General features: G+C 41.6%; 1 protein-coding gene across 1 annotated transcript; it reads right to left on the bottom strand.

Annotated features, from left to right (window-relative positions):
- Positions 1 to 874: 874 nt before the first annotated feature.
- LTR84_005566 (uncharacterized protein) lies at positions 875 to 3,511 on the bottom strand (the record flags this gene model as incomplete). Its single annotated transcript, XM_064849132.1, has 6 exons — positions 875 to 1,883; positions 1,962 to 2,524; positions 2,578 to 3,090; positions 3,141 to 3,273; positions 3,325 to 3,359; positions 3,437 to 3,511. 6 exons carry the CDS (start codon positions 3,509 to 3,511, stop codon positions 875 to 877), a joined length of 2,328 nt encoding a protein of 775 aa, XP_064703835.1.
- Positions 3,512 to 17,261: the final 13,750 nt, after the last annotated feature.

Below are 17,261 nucleotides of genomic sequence, written 5' to 3'. Positions count from 1 at the left end.
AGTTAGTAAGGACCGAAGGACTGATGTTGTCTGTTGGTTCCAGACTGCGACGCGACCGTAGCTGGTCAGCCCACCCGGAGGCGAGTCACGCTTACGCCGTCATGGGAGCCCTGCAGTGGTGAACATGTTATGATGCAGTGCCATTGGACACGCCTAGTCGTCACCCAATGTCCTTCTTTGAGCCCACTGCTCTCCAAAGTTTAGCTTTCAATCAAGTGATCATGATCTTCGACTAGTGTCCCAGTTCTACGGGGTACCCACATGGTAGAGGCACTATGCCCTGTTCGCGCCGCTTCCGTCTGATGGGTCATTTGTGGCTGCGTTTCGAGTTAGAGTGATGACCAGGCTCATGCAGACTTAGATCCTGGCCTAATTTTACAATTTTACATGGTCGCTAACTGTTTGACGCCTGGTCAGATTGTCCTGCAAGGCTGCATGGGCCCGTCCTGAATTCAGGCAATAATTGGTGAAATGAGTGTTGACTATTGGTGTGGAAGCACATGGTGAATACAGCCGACAAATGAGTATCTTGGCTGGTATACCACCTCAAGCTGGGACTTTCGGTGTTTAATGCTGTCTATCTTTGCTGAGCTGCCCAGTGTACAGCAGCACGCCGCCCTGGAATGCATCATATCATCTGTTAACATTTGTATCATTCTCATATGGTCAAAAAAGCCGCAAAGCATTTTATGCTGCGAACAGGCCGTTGCAACCATGCGAATAGTAGGCCAATCATGCCAGGATTTCATAGTACACCATTTCACACCATCGATTCTTTCGGCCAAACCTAAGTGAACTTATTGCAAGAACTTCCAGACGACTCTGCCCGTAAACGCCCTGCACACTCACATCATGCATAGTCCTCGTGTTGATTTTACATATGGATTTGAGCCCCTTCATAGCCATCCATGAAAGTCCAATCAATATCGTTTGTGCTTAGTCTTGGATGAGGGTCCAAATTGTAACCCAAAAGAGCCGCCCTGGATTGTGGATCCACCTCCATGCTGGCAAAGTTGTGCTCCGAGCCTATTGGGAACTGCTGTCCAGGGAATGCAGGTAAAAAATCTTCAGGATGCTGCTCCGACTCTGAATGCAAACTGCTGCGTATTCCGGCTTGCCAAGATGCTGGGGTGCTCAAAGAATCAGTCGTGTCTGAGTGTGAATAATGCGAATGTGCCAATGCCGCACTAGAAAGTGTTTGAAAAGCTGTAGGCTGTGCGAGGCTTAGTTGCTGCGTTGTCGGTGTTGGTAAGTTATACCTAGGTGGAGTCGATCCATTTGAGTATGCCTGCTTCCGCCGAGCTCTTTGATTGTCAAGAACAGTCTTCATCCGTTTTCGAATTATGGCATTGCTCCGTTCAAGGGATGGCATTGAATTGGAGGCCTTTTGTAAGACGTCCAGCAGGTATGTCAGACCATTTCTCTGCGCAAAAACGGCAGGATCTTCTCCAGGGTGCACTTCTCTCTCGAATCTCAATACCGCAATCGTAGCAGCGATATAGACAGCGTATGCATTGAGATAAGAAAGGTTCGCAAGTCCAAACGTATTCGCTTGAAGCAGAATAAGGTCGTGAATAGAGGCTGTGGCCTGTAAACAAATCAGGTACGATCGTGCTGGTCCTGGTGCATTCAAATCTTGCGCTCCAAGAAGAATTGGTCGGTGCAAAAGAATGATCGTTGAATGATACAGGAGATTGAGAGATACAATATGAGCAGGCGGAGCGAGTTGAGGCATTTGATCCGGGTTGATCCGCAGGTGTGGTGGTAAGGTAATCAACCAGTTTCTCAAATCTCGTGAAATCCGGACGAACGGTGCCTGATTCATAGCTCTGAATTCATCTGAAGGGTCCTCTTCTTCCAGATCGCGGCTCTCTGTTGCATCACTAGAGTATATATTGAGCAGTAGATCGTTCAAAATTATGCAAAGTCTGCAAAGTTGTCTGAAGCATGAAACCACATACCCCGAACAAGGTGGATATTTCGGGTACTGATGGACTTCAGCATCAGGTGTCTCACCGTAGTATGGCACCCAAAGGTCGTTGTCACTGAAATCGTCCAGGAACGTCAACGGGACGTTATCTACCGCTGGCGTGAAACCAGGCATTCGGCCCAGATATAGAGACAGAATTTTGTCCCATGTGTAACAACTCCAGAATAGGCGTTTTCGGACTTCGATATCTTCAATTGTCAAACCTGGCACATAGACTTGTAACTTATCGCTGGGGAGGTGTAAGCCTATGTCCAAAGCCATTCTGAATGCAATGCCAGCAAAAGTCCAAGACTGGGACGAGTGCCCATCTATGGCTTCACGGGCAGATTGCTGAAGAAGTGCTTGAATCGAAGGTATCGAGCTGTCTCTGAGTATATCCATTCCGAGGCTGAATCTAGCCTCCTCAGTCATTTTTTCTCTTAACTCCCTAGGTGTCAGAGTTGTTGTGAGAGTACTATTCCGAGCTAAACCATTCTGATAATGTTGTTGGTAGACATCATGGTTCAAGAATCGGGCGCCATGCGCATGAATGACCTAGACTTGGGTCAGTACGATTATCTAGTGGTGGGATATGGGCCATTTCAAACCTTTAGTAAAGACTCTGAGAAATATGGTGGATCATCTGCTCCTGGGTGACTGAGATCTATGGCAGTCATTCCTTTTGTGAAGGCTGGTCTGTAAACAACGAGGAAAAGAGGATGTTGCCAGCACCAGTGATATTTCAGCAACTCGAGAGAGGTTTCCTTTGGGATATTAACTCTTGCGGCACCATTTGCTATTGCGAATGGTTCGATCTGCCTTTGATGGCTCGCATTCAGAACAAGTTGCCTCCGTGCTTGTTGGTCATCAATTGTTGAGTTGTGAGAAGAGTATGAATTTCCCAACCGCGAGGAAGTGAGGTGGCTTTGAGCAGAAGGAGGTTCGTACATCGTAGATGTCGAATTATGGAACGATACACTGCCATTATCGTCCACACTGATGTCTGATTCCAATTTAAATGATCGGCTGCGATGCGCCAAGTTGTAAGTAGAACCTTGAGACCCAGCGATCTCACTCGGAGGAGATGTTGATAGCAATTTCCTCTCGTCATTTGTGCCGGTCTATGTTTTGTCAATTTTTCGAGATCTGATGGATGAAGGTTACCACTCACCCTGTTCAGCCAAACCGCCGTTTTTGCTTGACGTAATTGGAGTTTCAGCTCCTGTATTTCTTCTTCAAGCGATCGCACGTATGCGATTGATGGAGGCTTGTCATAATGACAGTCATCCTTATATGCTATGCAGCTAGAACCCATTGTCAGCAAATCGTAAAATACCTGAAGCGGCTTGTCTTACGTCGTGCATTTAGGTGTTTTCCCATCACACTTGGACTACGATCGTCAGTCAGTCCAGTTAAGGCCGTCTTAGGTCAACGATAGAACCACGAGACATCGGCAGTGAGACATACCTTGCGTCGACGGCAACCAGCGCATGTTGACTTGCGATGTTTGGACTTTGGCTTGGAATCATTTTCGGGAGGCATCGTTCGTTGACGAAGGACGCAATGAAGAATTTCGTAGTTTCGAAACCTGGTTGCTGCTCTGTATTCTGGTTGTGGTTATGGATCAACAAGGTCGAACGTCAAATATTCCTGAGTAGGCAAGATGGGAGACGAGCTATTGATTTACAAGGTCAACAGTCAAGTAGATGTTGCACATAGATCTGGACGGGGAAGAATATTAGTGTCGCGCATAATGTCATGAATGCTAATTATCATGGACGCTAATAGCACTTCACCGACAGGGGTTAAGAGAACGAATTTGACTAAGTCAAAGAACCCTTCGAACTGGTCGGCACGCTGAAATTGTCAGCGGGTAAGGCTCAACAAGGAGGCTTAGCCAGGAGTGCGTTAGCACCAGAAACCCGGGTTCGAAACGAAATGCGTATAGATCGGGGGAAATATGTGGGTTTGGACCCGTGCTGCAGATAGGATGACGCAGCTTCTCGAGCATTGGTGTTTGAAATCGAGAATAGAAAGGTCTTCCATGTTCACATTCACAGATCAGCTGGTATCCGCAGCAAGGGCATTCTGGCGGGTAGCTTCAAAGGAAGTGGGACGACTCAGACAGCGCCGACCAAAGCGAGTCAGCATGGTAGAGAACCAATTATAATTCATGCCGAATTTGGAAGTTGCAGGGGTAGACAGTATGTTGCTTGACTTATTCTTGGGAGGACTAGATCGCGATGCCAACAGCATGCCCCAGGGTCACTAAAATCGATATTCCTAAGGTACAAGCAAGCGCAAGGTATTGTCCGTACACAAAAGTCCCTCATTCCTCAAGCATGGTCACAGATAGGGCTGATGGCTTGCATCATTTGTGGCAGCAGAGGTTAGTGTAAAGTTTGGGGCATGGCCAGGGGTCCGATGTCGCCAACATGCTCTGTATAGATAGTACATTCAGCAACGTATTTTTCAATTTGAAGGGCCCCACATGGCCGAGCAAGAGCAAAAGGTGAGTGCGTTTACCAAAATGTGATGGGAAAGGGGCAGGTGGTGCATCAAAAATCAATACGAATGTAACACCAAGACAAGCTGGAAGAAAAGCGGCGAGAGCAGCTCATACATGATGGAGTTATAGCGGCAGCAAGTTGCAGCCTTCCAAGGTAAGGCTATCTTTCGTAGAACTAATGGGCAAAATTACATACTAGCTGTATTCTGAAAACCCGGGCTTGGCATAGTCCGGCCCCAGTCTCCGTTCTTCGTCGCTGCGTTGGATTAGCACGGACACACACCCTCTGCCGCGACTCCCTGCTTATGCAATGAGAGCATTGGAATTGACAGGGCTTGCTGACCAGATCGACGGAGTGTTTATTCTTCTCCGGATTTAGTTCCCATCCTGTCACTCCACGTCTTGCCATCCTAGGTTCTCCACATGATACTGTTTTCATCGGCTGACTAATTGTTCTTGTTTATCTCCTCTGCAAGATCACAGGCTATGACATTGCACAAGGCTGACCGCTCTTTGCACTCATCTAACCTTGAGCGAATTGTGTGCAGATGCTGATGGCGCTGCTCAAGAGGAGAGATCACTCAAAGATCCAATTACTCTTCGGAGAAAAGAGGTTGGTGCACTGAGCAGTTTCTGTGCTCCTCCAGTTGGTCGGAGTGGCACGGGAATCCGACCGAGGAATTCCTGACGGAGTAGTACGCTACTAAAACATGGCTTCCACGGTTTCCTCGAAAAGCAGCCGTGCCCAGGTTTGTCGTCGGAGGTAGACCAATCAAATTTCAGTATCGTTTCCCAATTTGAGAGAGGCAACAATTTCTAGTGCGGATCCGGAGGTGAGAGCTAAACGAATACGGGCTTCCAGACCCAATCGGAGCCAGGTTGTTGCTGGAGTTGATGCCAAGTTTATCACCGTCAGCAGCTTGTTGGACATAAGCAATTTATGCGGCAACCATCTCCACTCGGATTTTCATGTTTTGACTCTGACCACCTTAGCTGCCACGAGGAACAAACACGCCGATGTGAGCCGCAGACGGATAATCATTCTTCTTCAGATCTCCAATCATAGCCCACACCCATCAGATCTCTCCGTCTCCGAGTCGAAGCATCTGAATGCTAGTGGCTGACTGGCAAAACTATCTCCCACTGGAACATTCCAACACGTTCAATGCGTTTTTGAGTCGGCGATGACCCTGAACAAGCTTGCGCCTCTCGCTTCTTCCCATCCACTAGACCAGGGCCCTGAACACGCTTTCCTTATTGAGAGGGAGGCATATAATTGATACCGTCATCATTGCCTTAGGTGCATTCTAAGTCAAGTGCAGCACAAGCGTCTGCTAGGGAATCATTGTCGGCGAACTTTCCAAGCCAACTATCAATTCAGAGAACCCTAAGCAATAGCCCTTGGGAACTATCCAAAGCAGCTTCACAAGCAAGAGACCTAAGCAGTACGATATACGTCGTACTTCCGAGTACAGACTTGTTCCCTGCATCTGCATCTGATCGCCGCCCTCTTTTTCACTTGTATCCTCTTTTGGACTGACTCGGACGACCAGAGTCTTAAGTGATCTTTGTCATGGACGCGCGGCTTACCTTCTCCGCTGCGCACTGATCTGCCCGTGAGATTAAGAGCCATGTCAATAATGAACCCTGCTGCAGACACTGACAAGGCCTGAAGAGAAGCTTTCAAAAGCGACTCGGCGCGCCCTGGGTGGACCAGAGGCGAGTAGCTTGAACACGTCCCGAAATCCTGGTCGACTATACTATTCCAGAATTAGACTGATTGACCAGTACCGATTACGGGGGCACGGCACGAGTCGAGAAGATGTCCGTTCCTTAATAGTAAGCAAAGGCTTTCAAAGCACTCTCTCTAAAGTTGATACAGCAGCTGTTTCAAGGATTCCGCCTTAAAAATGATATTGAAGCTTTTGTGGAGCAATTGAGGATAGAAGTTCCTCTTTCAGGAGGTTGCCTACCGCGCGCCCCGATTCCATTACTCAGCTCAGCAGACCTATGAAGCCGTGGTGACCTGATTCCAGAAGAGAGCTAGTGGGTTGAGACTTACCAGTTTCACATAAATCGTGGGTAGAAGTTGAACTGTGCATGTTCTTACCTCATTCCTCACCTCAACATTCACTGATCGAGTTCTTTGCCAAGGATGCGGCCCTGACAGTGGCTGAGCTGTTGTTTGAACACGGCTGGAATATTACTTGTGAGATTCGCAGCTTCCAGCCTCCACATGAGCATTCGCAACTGTCGCAGTCCATGTGTGTATACTGAACAGTCATTCCGAAGTTCGCTGACGGAACCGCTATCAATACGACATACGCCGTCCCAAGTTTGTAGATCATCCAACCAATCCTTGCGTGTGCGTGTGATAACGCTACGAGCCGCACTTCTCTGATCTGCTACCCGATAAAGTTTAGGTTGAGAGAGTCTTCGATAATCATAACCTGTAGAGCTGCAATTGTTTGCAAAGCATCCGGAAAACACGCGCCCTGTACGTGACAGCTGCAAGGAGCACACGGGGGTCATAAGGCTGATCCTAGATTGGGTGCCTTGGTCTGCTTTCTCTCGGGATCTCCCGGGCGCTTTACGCACTTGTTGAAGACCTGGATCCGTCTAGCAGCCGCGGATATCGCATTTCAAGGTGTTTCCCATCTTCAAGGTAACCCCCACTTACATGGCTGTTTCTCCTTTTGTGATTGTTTGAGTCTCCCCGTCAATTGAATGCACAAAGTTTCACACCCCTCTTCCTGTGCCTTTCGATTGTTCTTCGATCACCCTCATGTGGCTTGAGGTCACTAAGGCCGGCACTAATGCACGGCTTATGCACGGCTCTCAGGCCGTGCATGAGTACTTTTGAACAGACTGGGGTTGCTTCGGCCATCATCGGAAATAAGAAGGCCCTGATGAAATGGAAGGTCAACCCGAACTTCGAAAGCTGGTACCCAGCAAACTGTGGTTAGACAGCCTTACAGTCCAGATCGCTTAACCGTTCTCTAGACTCTGAATCTTGGTGGTCTTCCCCAGGCATTGCGGACTTGTAACCAGATGGAACTCAAGCCTTCATTAGCGATTGAAACATTCTTTGGGTCGCGCGCGTTCTCGCCTGCATAAGTTCCCGGAGATACCATTTTTCAAAATACAGCACATAACCAAAGACCGTGCATGTAGCACAACTTAGCATTTCAGAACATTCGGTGTGCAAGCCATGATTAGTTATCAGCATGGAGTGTGGATGACTCAACAGGATGGCCACTGTTCCGCCATGACTTCATGCTTTCCACCCTACGACATTCGCTCAACGCACGAACCTGGAGATCCGGAATGGCCAGAGGCTTCCCCAGCCCACGAACGCAAACTCCATAGATTAGGTATTCCCCAGCCCACGAACACAAACTCGATGAAGTAAGTATTTCCTTGATTAGTCTTCTCATCAGCCTCGTCATTTTGAGTAGACAAGATAGCTCTTTTCAGTAGTAGTGATGACACGAAGCTCAGGATGGAGGTATCATCGTCAAAAGCTTCAAGGACTCGAAGTTGTGCTCAGACTCACATATCCAGGTTCAAGCTTATCCATACCCAGAGTACAATATCGAAACATCCCGACGACTTGGCCTTCTTGCTTTCTTTAGCTCTTACAAGGACCCTAGAAATGTTTTCCGACTACAAGAATCGCATATCGTCGTAGGTCTAACCGCAGTCTGCTTCTCAAGTTCTCTGATACAATGATTGAGATAATACTTTCCACTATTCGGACCTAGAAAAGTATGTACATAAGTACGATATTTGAAAAAGCTCGAAAAGCATTGATTTCTTATGTGATTCGTCCAGAACCCCGGACGGCTAATCTCGAACTGAGCGTACTGCTGAGCTCCCATGCTGAGCCAATAGTCCAGTATCGATACCATCATCGTACAAGACAGACTGATTCTCAGATCGAAACTTGAAGGAGCAAACCTAGTCAGTGTCTCTGAAACTCCGACTGAAAGCGTTACAAAGATCGATGTCAAGCCCAGTTCCGGTTAGCCCACGCTACGTTGCGCCCTCAATGACGAATGTTCTATCCGCTTACAGCTGTGAACCATTAGTCGCTATCGTCATGAGCTTGGGAGGGACCATATCAGCCTTCCAATTTCGGATCAGATTTGCAAGTATCAAGCCCTAGAAACAAGTAGACTTTGCAAGAGAAACTCAGATATGTTGCTTTTCTCTACTTCGTGTAAATCTGGTATCGATACTACATGGCCGGATAGTACATCCTTTGAGCTTTGGCCGACGGTATGATGAACCTGTGCTCGAAACCGTGGAATAATTCTTTCTTCAAGCACCACAAATCCCAATAAAGGATGCCGTCTTCGTACCAAAGATCCAAGCCACTCAGTGGAAGCACGTAGACCCCACCACAGTGGACGGCAAAGTCGGTACCCCAGGATCGATCGTACATCAACCCTAAACACCAGATGTCGGCTCTCATCAAGATCCCGAGGCGTAGACCCCGGACATCTCGTGCATGAAAACAGTTCATCGAACGTGCAGTATGCCACAAGCGAGATCGAGCTGGTGGATACCCGTACGCAGGTATTCAGAGAGAGTGGAGTGTGACCAGCTAGCTGTAGGCTGTAGGCACCGGTGGCTTGGGTACGACGACCGGCCTTCTCGGATGGTTGTTGCCTGTCTTGTGTATGGTTGGCATCCTGGACTGACCGGCCCAGTCGTGTTACGAGACGTCGTGGGCCATTAGCTATCGACACGGGCTTCTGGGGGACCATCACGCTTGTTTTGTGCTCTTAACCATTCTCGGGATCAGTGATGAATAAAGAGAACCTGGGCTTCATCGCCTAGAGGGCCAGATGGAACGGTCAATTACTTCATGATGCTCCCTGATGTCCAACTGAATAGCTTTCTGTCAAAATCAGCTCCACCAGCTTGTCATCTCTCTTAACACACCACCTCCGCAAGGCTTTCCCTCTATTTTAGTCTCATACGAACTGTTGGAACATAACCAAACCCTTAACTAACTAAAGGCCACGAAGAGGGACCGAAGACCAGTTGTGAGTAGGGCCAGCATAGGGATAACCTTCACCGGAGAATGGCCGGAGGAAGGCCCACAACCAAAACCTGGTTGTTTCATAAAGTTCAATCTTGAAGATCCGGTCAGGAGACCCAATAGCACTGTTGTGCGTACAAAATTTTCAGGCGGCCATATCAAGGGGGAGTCCTTTGGGGCTCTGATATGATGGAAATGTCACTAAGCTCTGTCTGATCTCGCAAGCTATATTACCCAGAAGGATAGAAGGCAGGGAGTATTCGGCATTACTCTACATGGCTATTTTGGGATTTCCTCGCACTCTTTTGAGCTCGGACAACGGCTCTTTTCCTCATATTCTTGTCCTGTCTCCGCTTCTTCTTTTCATTTCCCTTGGGACTCATTAAGCTGTGGACAGAACTCGAATGAAGTCCCACTTCAGAGCTAATTTGGGCGCCAGGCAGTGGAAATTCATCAAAATACCGTTTATCACGCTCGGCAGGGGTTCCGAACATGTAGTTGCTGAATGGCGAGCATTGTTCGAGTTTCTTGCACACGACAGTAAACTGCCATTTCCCATCAGAAACAGTCTGGCTCTGTGACAGTACGGAGACTCGGAAGTTGCTGATTAGGAACTCGATGCTTGGATAGTCGTTTCCCCCCATGGTCACAAGCCCGAGTAGGTGAAAATGTTCTCGTTCGAGATCTTCGACGACAAACAAGTTATAGAAGTGATCTTGAACCGGTCTTCCTCCGATGTTTTGCCTGAAAAGGAAGTGCCTGTAGAAGGCGTCATTAGCTTGTGGCGAGACCTCTGCCTGGTTCTCCCCATGACTTAGTCCGTCCTTCACATACTGCTCCTCAACTTGATGCGAAAAAAGTTATGTAAAGTTGGCATATTCCGCTTAGATTGGGACTTGCGGAACGATGTACCAACTGGTACCACCGCTGTCTTCAGCAAAGCAGCGGTAAGTCGCGTTCGGAGGACTTCAACCTTTATTATGCCAAGAAGACCAACGTCTGGAATCTTGATATTGTGATTTTCGAGTAGGCAAATATCCGTGGTTTAGCCGCCGCATCACACCGCCATATGGCATTTTTGGTAGGTAGACAGGATGTAAGGATTTTGCTATAAATCATACGATTCGTATAGCTACCATATAACTAGGATTCTAAGCTAAAGAGGAAAAAAGAGAAGAGAGCTCCGTACGAGCTCTAGAGTAGGAGTAAATACTCCTACTTATCGATATCGCTTAGGTCACCAGAGTAACCCTTCGCTTCCCTCGTACAGTCAGTCGTACAGGTCACGTGTAGAGGTAGTCCTTGGTGTAACCAGAGATCTCTATAGGTTTAACCCATTACAGTACCCCCCTCCCCTATTCGTACGGCGAGCTTTAGCGTAGGGAAGCGCTACGCTTCGCTAGAAGAAATATTCTACTAAGACAAAGCGCTAAGCTCGTGTATTTATTCTAATCGAGACTAGCTTACGTATCGTTCGCCATATAAAGTCAAAACTCTCTCGCTTCTCTTATCCTACTTTTTTCTCTCTTATACTAATTAAAAATTAAGTTTTTTATAAGCCCTAATCTCTACCTATTATTATACGAGATGACGCTAACCTCTTTATAGTCGAAATGGCGAATAATAAGTGAGTACTCACCTAATTACTCGTATAGCTTTTCCTTAGGCTCGTGTACTATATTCTCGACTCGACGAATTATCCTTTCTTCTTCTCCTCTATATAAGCTACACTATACGAGAGTTCTTTCCTAAGAGATGAACTCTATACGCTAATAAGAGATATAGTAATAATAATATAGTAATAGTAGTATAGGATACTATTATAGCTTAGCGTTAATTAGATAAGCTCGCTCTTAAGTAAATCCCTATTCTCCTTATTAGTAGGTAGTAGCTAGTACCGTACTATTATAACTCTTAATAGCGTACGCTCCTAGCTATACTAGGGTGTAATATACCTTTCGTACGAGAGGCCATTTCGCCTATATAGGTCGAGTCATATCAACTATTATATATTAATACTATACTTATCTAGAGTCGTAATATTATTTCTAGTCCTTATAATCGTTATAAGCGCTTCTTACGCCCTTTTCTCGAGTATCGACGTATTCTAGAATACTTCGAGAGGTACTACGATAACTATAAGTAGCCTAATCTTAGGCTTCGTTATACGAAGCGCGATAATAAAAACGATAATAAGATTATAGTACTATTATCGAATTTATCTAATAGCGATAGCTCCTCTCTCTATATCTCCTACCTCCTTCCCCCCTCTTCTAGTCGTAAGGTTAATACACCTATAGGTCGTTCGAGTACTCTCGTATAGCGTTAAGGTATATATAATATCCCTTTATTCCTTTTCTTTATATAGTATAGTATAGTATAGTATAGTATAGTATAGTATAGTATTATATCTTCGTATAGTTCTAGTAAATAAGGGATATTCTCTATAGCCTAGTGGTTAAGAGATATTCGCTATAGCCTAGTGAATAAGGGATATTCTTTATACTTAACTAAAGCTTATACCTTAATATAGTAGTTAGGCTTATACTATATAGTAAACTAAATAAGCTCTCTTTTATTTCTTATCTCTTCTCTTTATTTTCTCCTCTTCTCTCTCGTACACTACTTTATAGTATCGAGCTTAGTACTTTTTATAAGAGGTGCGAAATTCGTACGTACTAAGTTCTAGTTAATAGGACCCCCTAACTTATACGTATCGAGAGCTACGATATCTTATAGAGCGGACACTAGTTTCTAAGTTAGTTCTATATATTCTATCTATTTTACGAGAAACTATTTTTAGAATCCCTTTTTACGTCGTACGAAATAATATCTAATAATCCTCTCGATCTAATATTTATATTTATTATCTATTAGTATAGAGCTCGACTATATATCGTTCGTTACTTAAGAGTCTAAGGGGTCTACGATTATTATACGAAGTAGATCTAAGTAGAAAACGTTATAAATTCTTATTAGTATATTTAGCCTATAGCTATATATACTAATAATCTTAGTTACGATATACTTCGCGTTCTTCTAGTTTAGCTTCTTACTCTATCGTATCGTACGAATATTCTTAAGATTTAGCTATATCTTATCGCTAACTCGAAACTTAGGTACTTACTATTGCGTACGATTCGTAGCTTCTTTCTATTCTTACTAGGCTACGACTATTACCATCTATACCTATTCTCTTACTTTTTATAACTATCGTACAATCTAGTCGACCTACTATATAGGACTATTACTAGTTTATAACTCTCTTAGTTCTTTAGTTAGTTATACGAGCTCTATATAATAATTATATAATAGAAAGAATAGGCTAACACTCGTTAATTAAGTATCTCGATTATTAATAGAGAGCTTAGCGATTAGTATCTATTATACTTAATTATTCTAGATATCGTTTATAAACGTACAAATATACGTTTTTATAGTCTAATTTATTCTCTCTATTAACTCGTTTATCTCTAGATAGAAGGATATTAAGAGATAATATATAATTTCTAAGAGTTAGTATATTCTTTTTTATATAGCGCTTATAAATTATATTTCGCGATTCAATATAATTATAGATAGAAGCCTATAATATTAATAGAATATACGAATAAATAGAGCTACTATATCTTAAGATATAATTATACGTATCGACTTAAGAATTACTCCCTTCTCTAATTAATCAATAATAATTACGAGATTCGTATAGTCTTCGCTAGTTAGGAGGTTAGTAATAAAATTAATTAAGATCTCTCTCTATAGTTAATTCGATATAAGTAAAGGCTTTAGAAATTCTTATCTTCTCTCTCTTTAGGCTTTTATTCTACTATAGATATCGTAGTTATATACGAATCGTCGAATATCTTATAATATATTCGACTAGAAGAATTAGCGAGATATTAATACGACTATAGCTTCTCGTCTAGAGTAGCCTCTAATTACGAAATCGTATATTTCTTAGATTAGAGTCGTATAAAGAGACTTTAAATTAGGGACCTAACGTCTTCTCTAGAAAAGTAGATATTTATTCTTATCTATCGTATATTTAGAGATAGAGACTTTAATCTCGAGTATTATAGAGAACTTCTAGGCGTTACAAAGTATCGCGACCTTTACTTCCTCGTACATAAAGTCTCCTTCTATAGCGAGATTCTACTTATTTAAGAAAGCTAGAGACTCTCTAGTCTCTTCGTACCTCTTATCTATAGCTTTCTCGCTTACTTATACAAGCGTAGCTATAATCGTATTGATCTATAAAGAGAAGTATTTTAGCTTTAAAAGTATCACTATACGATATTATAGACAATTATTATCTTCCCCTTATAGGATATTCTAATCTCTTCGAGATAAGGTATTAATACGTATATTATTCTTTCCTTTAAGATATAAGATTGTAAAGTTATATCGTAATAGGATAAGAGACTATCTTATTTATCATTTTATAAGTTTTCGTATAATTATAAAGTACTCGAGATTTTTATAGTCTAAATAAATCTCGAATTTCTCGACGCTTCGAAGCTTAGTATCCTATTCTTCTAGATACCGTACGATTACCAACATCTCCTTATCGTATATCTCGTAGTTACACTCGGCCGGTGAGTTCTTCTTCGAGAAAAAGGTATAAGAGTATATAACGCCGTCCTTATCTACTTAAAATAGAGTTCCCTCTATATATTATTTTAATATATTTACTTCGAGAATCGTCTCGTACTTATAATTAAATATTGCTAATATAGGTGCGATAGTAAAGATCTTCTTTAGTTATATAAAGGATTATTTAGCCTTATTATTCTATTTAAATATCGTATCCTTTTATACGAGTTTTATAATTAGGAGGGTAATATTAGAGAAATTCTTAATAAATCGATAATAGAAGTTAATAAACTCAAGAAAACTCTATACGCCCTTTATCGATATTAAGAACTACTATTCTTAAATTATAGAGACTTTTATAGAGTCTATTTATACGCCTTACTTAGCTTTTATAATAAAGTCGAGATACTTAATTAACTTAATCTTAAATTTATATTTATTGATATTTACTTATAGCTTAGCTTCCCTAAGTCGTATAAGGACTTTTCGAATGTATTCTTAATATTCTTCTCGAGATTCGGAGGAATAGATAAGGATATTATCTATATATATAGAGTAGAATATATTAAGATAGCTATAGAGGGCCTAGTTAATATATTTTTGAAATATACTAAGCGCGTTTATAAGTCTAAAGGGTGTTATCGTCTATTCGAAGAGTCTATATCTCGTATAAAATACTATTATTTACTCGTCTCTTTCTATAATTTGAATTTTATAGAATATCGCGATAATATCTAGTTTTATATATTATTTTACTCGTCTAATATTACGTAAGATTTCGTAGATAAATAGAAGTAAATAGCGATTCTTCTTTATAATTTTATTTAATCTACAATAGTTAATATAGAAATAAAGACCTTCTTTAGGTTTTCGTATAAAGAGGATAGGCGCTACTATAAAGGAGTTATTTACTCGAATAAAATTCTTATCGAGATACTTAGTTAGTATATAATATAATACTAGAAGTTTATCTTAAGATATATTATATAGAGGCTCCTAAGGGACCTTAGGATATACACTATCTTATTATACTAATTTAATAGAATAGTTAATCCCTTTATCTCGTAGCGAGAGTAGCTTCTCTATATTCGTATAATCGAAAATATCTAGGAACTCGTAAAAATACTTCGGTAGCTTTATCTAAGAGTCTATTAGTATTCTTATAGCGAGAGCTTTTTCGATATTAGCTATTATAGCTAAGAATACTTAAATCTCTCTTCTTTTCGTACGCTTATAGGCTAGGAGAGAGAAGACTATCGTCAAGATTATCTAATAATCTAGAGACGTACAAGATTTCTAGAGAGCGTTCTAAACTCTTAAGCCCTACGAGCCTAACATTAGAGTATCTTATTTTACGGTAAGTCGTACGTTATTTCTCTTTATTTATAGAAGACTAAGAATAATATCATAAGAAAGATTTGGGATAATATAAAAGAAGGCCTCTTTCTTATAACTATCTAGATTAATTTCTACCTTAGCGACCTTCGAGATTTAGAAATATACGAAAGAGCTAAAGCTAGAGATTAAACGAGATACAATAGGGATACACTTAAAAGACTATTTTAAGACTAAGTGAGAGCTAATTAAGTCGTACGACAAGTAACTAGAATTAATTAAAGCTAATATATAATATTATTTATCTAAAAGTAATAAAATCGTAAAGAGTTAGTCGTTTATTGTAGACTAAAAAGCCTCCTACTTCTTCTTTATCTTCTTTATACACTTCTATTGGTAATTTCGAATAAAAGCTATTCTTTTAACGAATTCTCGTTATCTTCTATCTCTATCTCTACTACTACTACTCTTCGTTCGACCTTTAGTCGTACGATAGAGAGAAGTATATATTTATTAATAAAATAACTCTTATAGCTATAATAGAGATAGGAACTTATCTCCTTCCTTTAGTCTAGTACGCTTTAAGATATCTAGAGTACTCGCTAAGGTCTTATCGTCGCTAGTACTACTTATACGGTTAATATCTAGTCTATCGTATCTTCTATATATATCTAGCGACTATACGTAAGGTTGGGAGTATATTTTTCTCCTTTTTATCGTTTTAGACTCTCTAAATTCGTACTAACTATATATAAAAGCGTATAGTAATCCTTATAGGTTAATAGGAGAGAGGTAGCGACGAGAGTATTGCGAAGCTCGTACGATAAGTAATTCGCTAAGAAGATCTTCTTAATAGAGTTAACTTATTTAAGACCTCCTACTTCTAGTAGTGTACGATCGAATTCGATAATAAAGGAATTAAATAGTCTTTCTTCTTATTTTAACTAAGAGAGCTTTTATAAAGCTCTCTTCAAGACGTTAATATCGTTATATATCGCGACTAACTAGCTTATTAGACTATTCGTTATTATCTCTAGAGTCGATTATATAGAGTTAACCTATAGGCTTATTTATAAGAGTATATATCCTCTCAATTTATTATAAATATACTAAAATCGTACGACTTCGGTTTCTCCTTCCTTATTTACGACGAGCTTTACTCTAGTCTATATTAACTATAGGCGAAACTCTATTCTCTTCCCACTAAATTTAGCTAATTCGGGAAGTTTAGTCTTTCATTGTACGGGATTTACGTCTCGAGTCGTATTAACTATTAAAGAGGTTAACCTATCTAGCGTACGATTATCTCGTTCGTTCTATTAACTAAATTGTGCTTCTAGGGTAACTATTCGTTCGTTTTAGACTTGTAATATTTAAAATAGTTGCGCTGCCTATTAGAGAGGGCTATTCCCCGTCGTCGTTTATTCGTTATCTATTTTCGTACGAAGAATACCTTCTTATTCCCTATACTAGTAAGGAGAGCTTAGAATAATATAAGGGTTTTACTATAAATTATACGATTCGTATAGCTACTATATAACTAGGATTCTAAGCTAAAGAGGAAAAAAGAGAAGAGAGCTTCGTACGAGCTCTAGAGTAGGAGTAAATACTTCTACTTATCGATATCGCTTAGGTCACTAGAGTAACTCTTCGCTTCTCTCGTATAGTTAGTTATATAGGTTACGTATAGAGGTAGTCCTTGGTGTAACTAGGGATCTTCATAGGTTTAACTCATTATATAGGATTGCTTCGTATAGGGCTAAATCCTCATTAAATTTAGTCGTTGTTGCTTATAATCGATAGAG

Source organism: Exophiala bonariae (assembly GCF_035927105.1).
Source record: "Exophiala bonariae strain CCFEE 5792 chromosome Unknown scaffold_21, whole genome shotgun sequence".
Taxonomy (NCBI): domain Eukaryota; kingdom Fungi; phylum Ascomycota; class Eurotiomycetes; order Chaetothyriales; family Herpotrichiellaceae; genus Exophiala; species Exophiala bonariae.
Note: the sequence above shows the minus strand (reverse complement) of the source record. Positions and strands in the feature narration are given on the sequence as shown.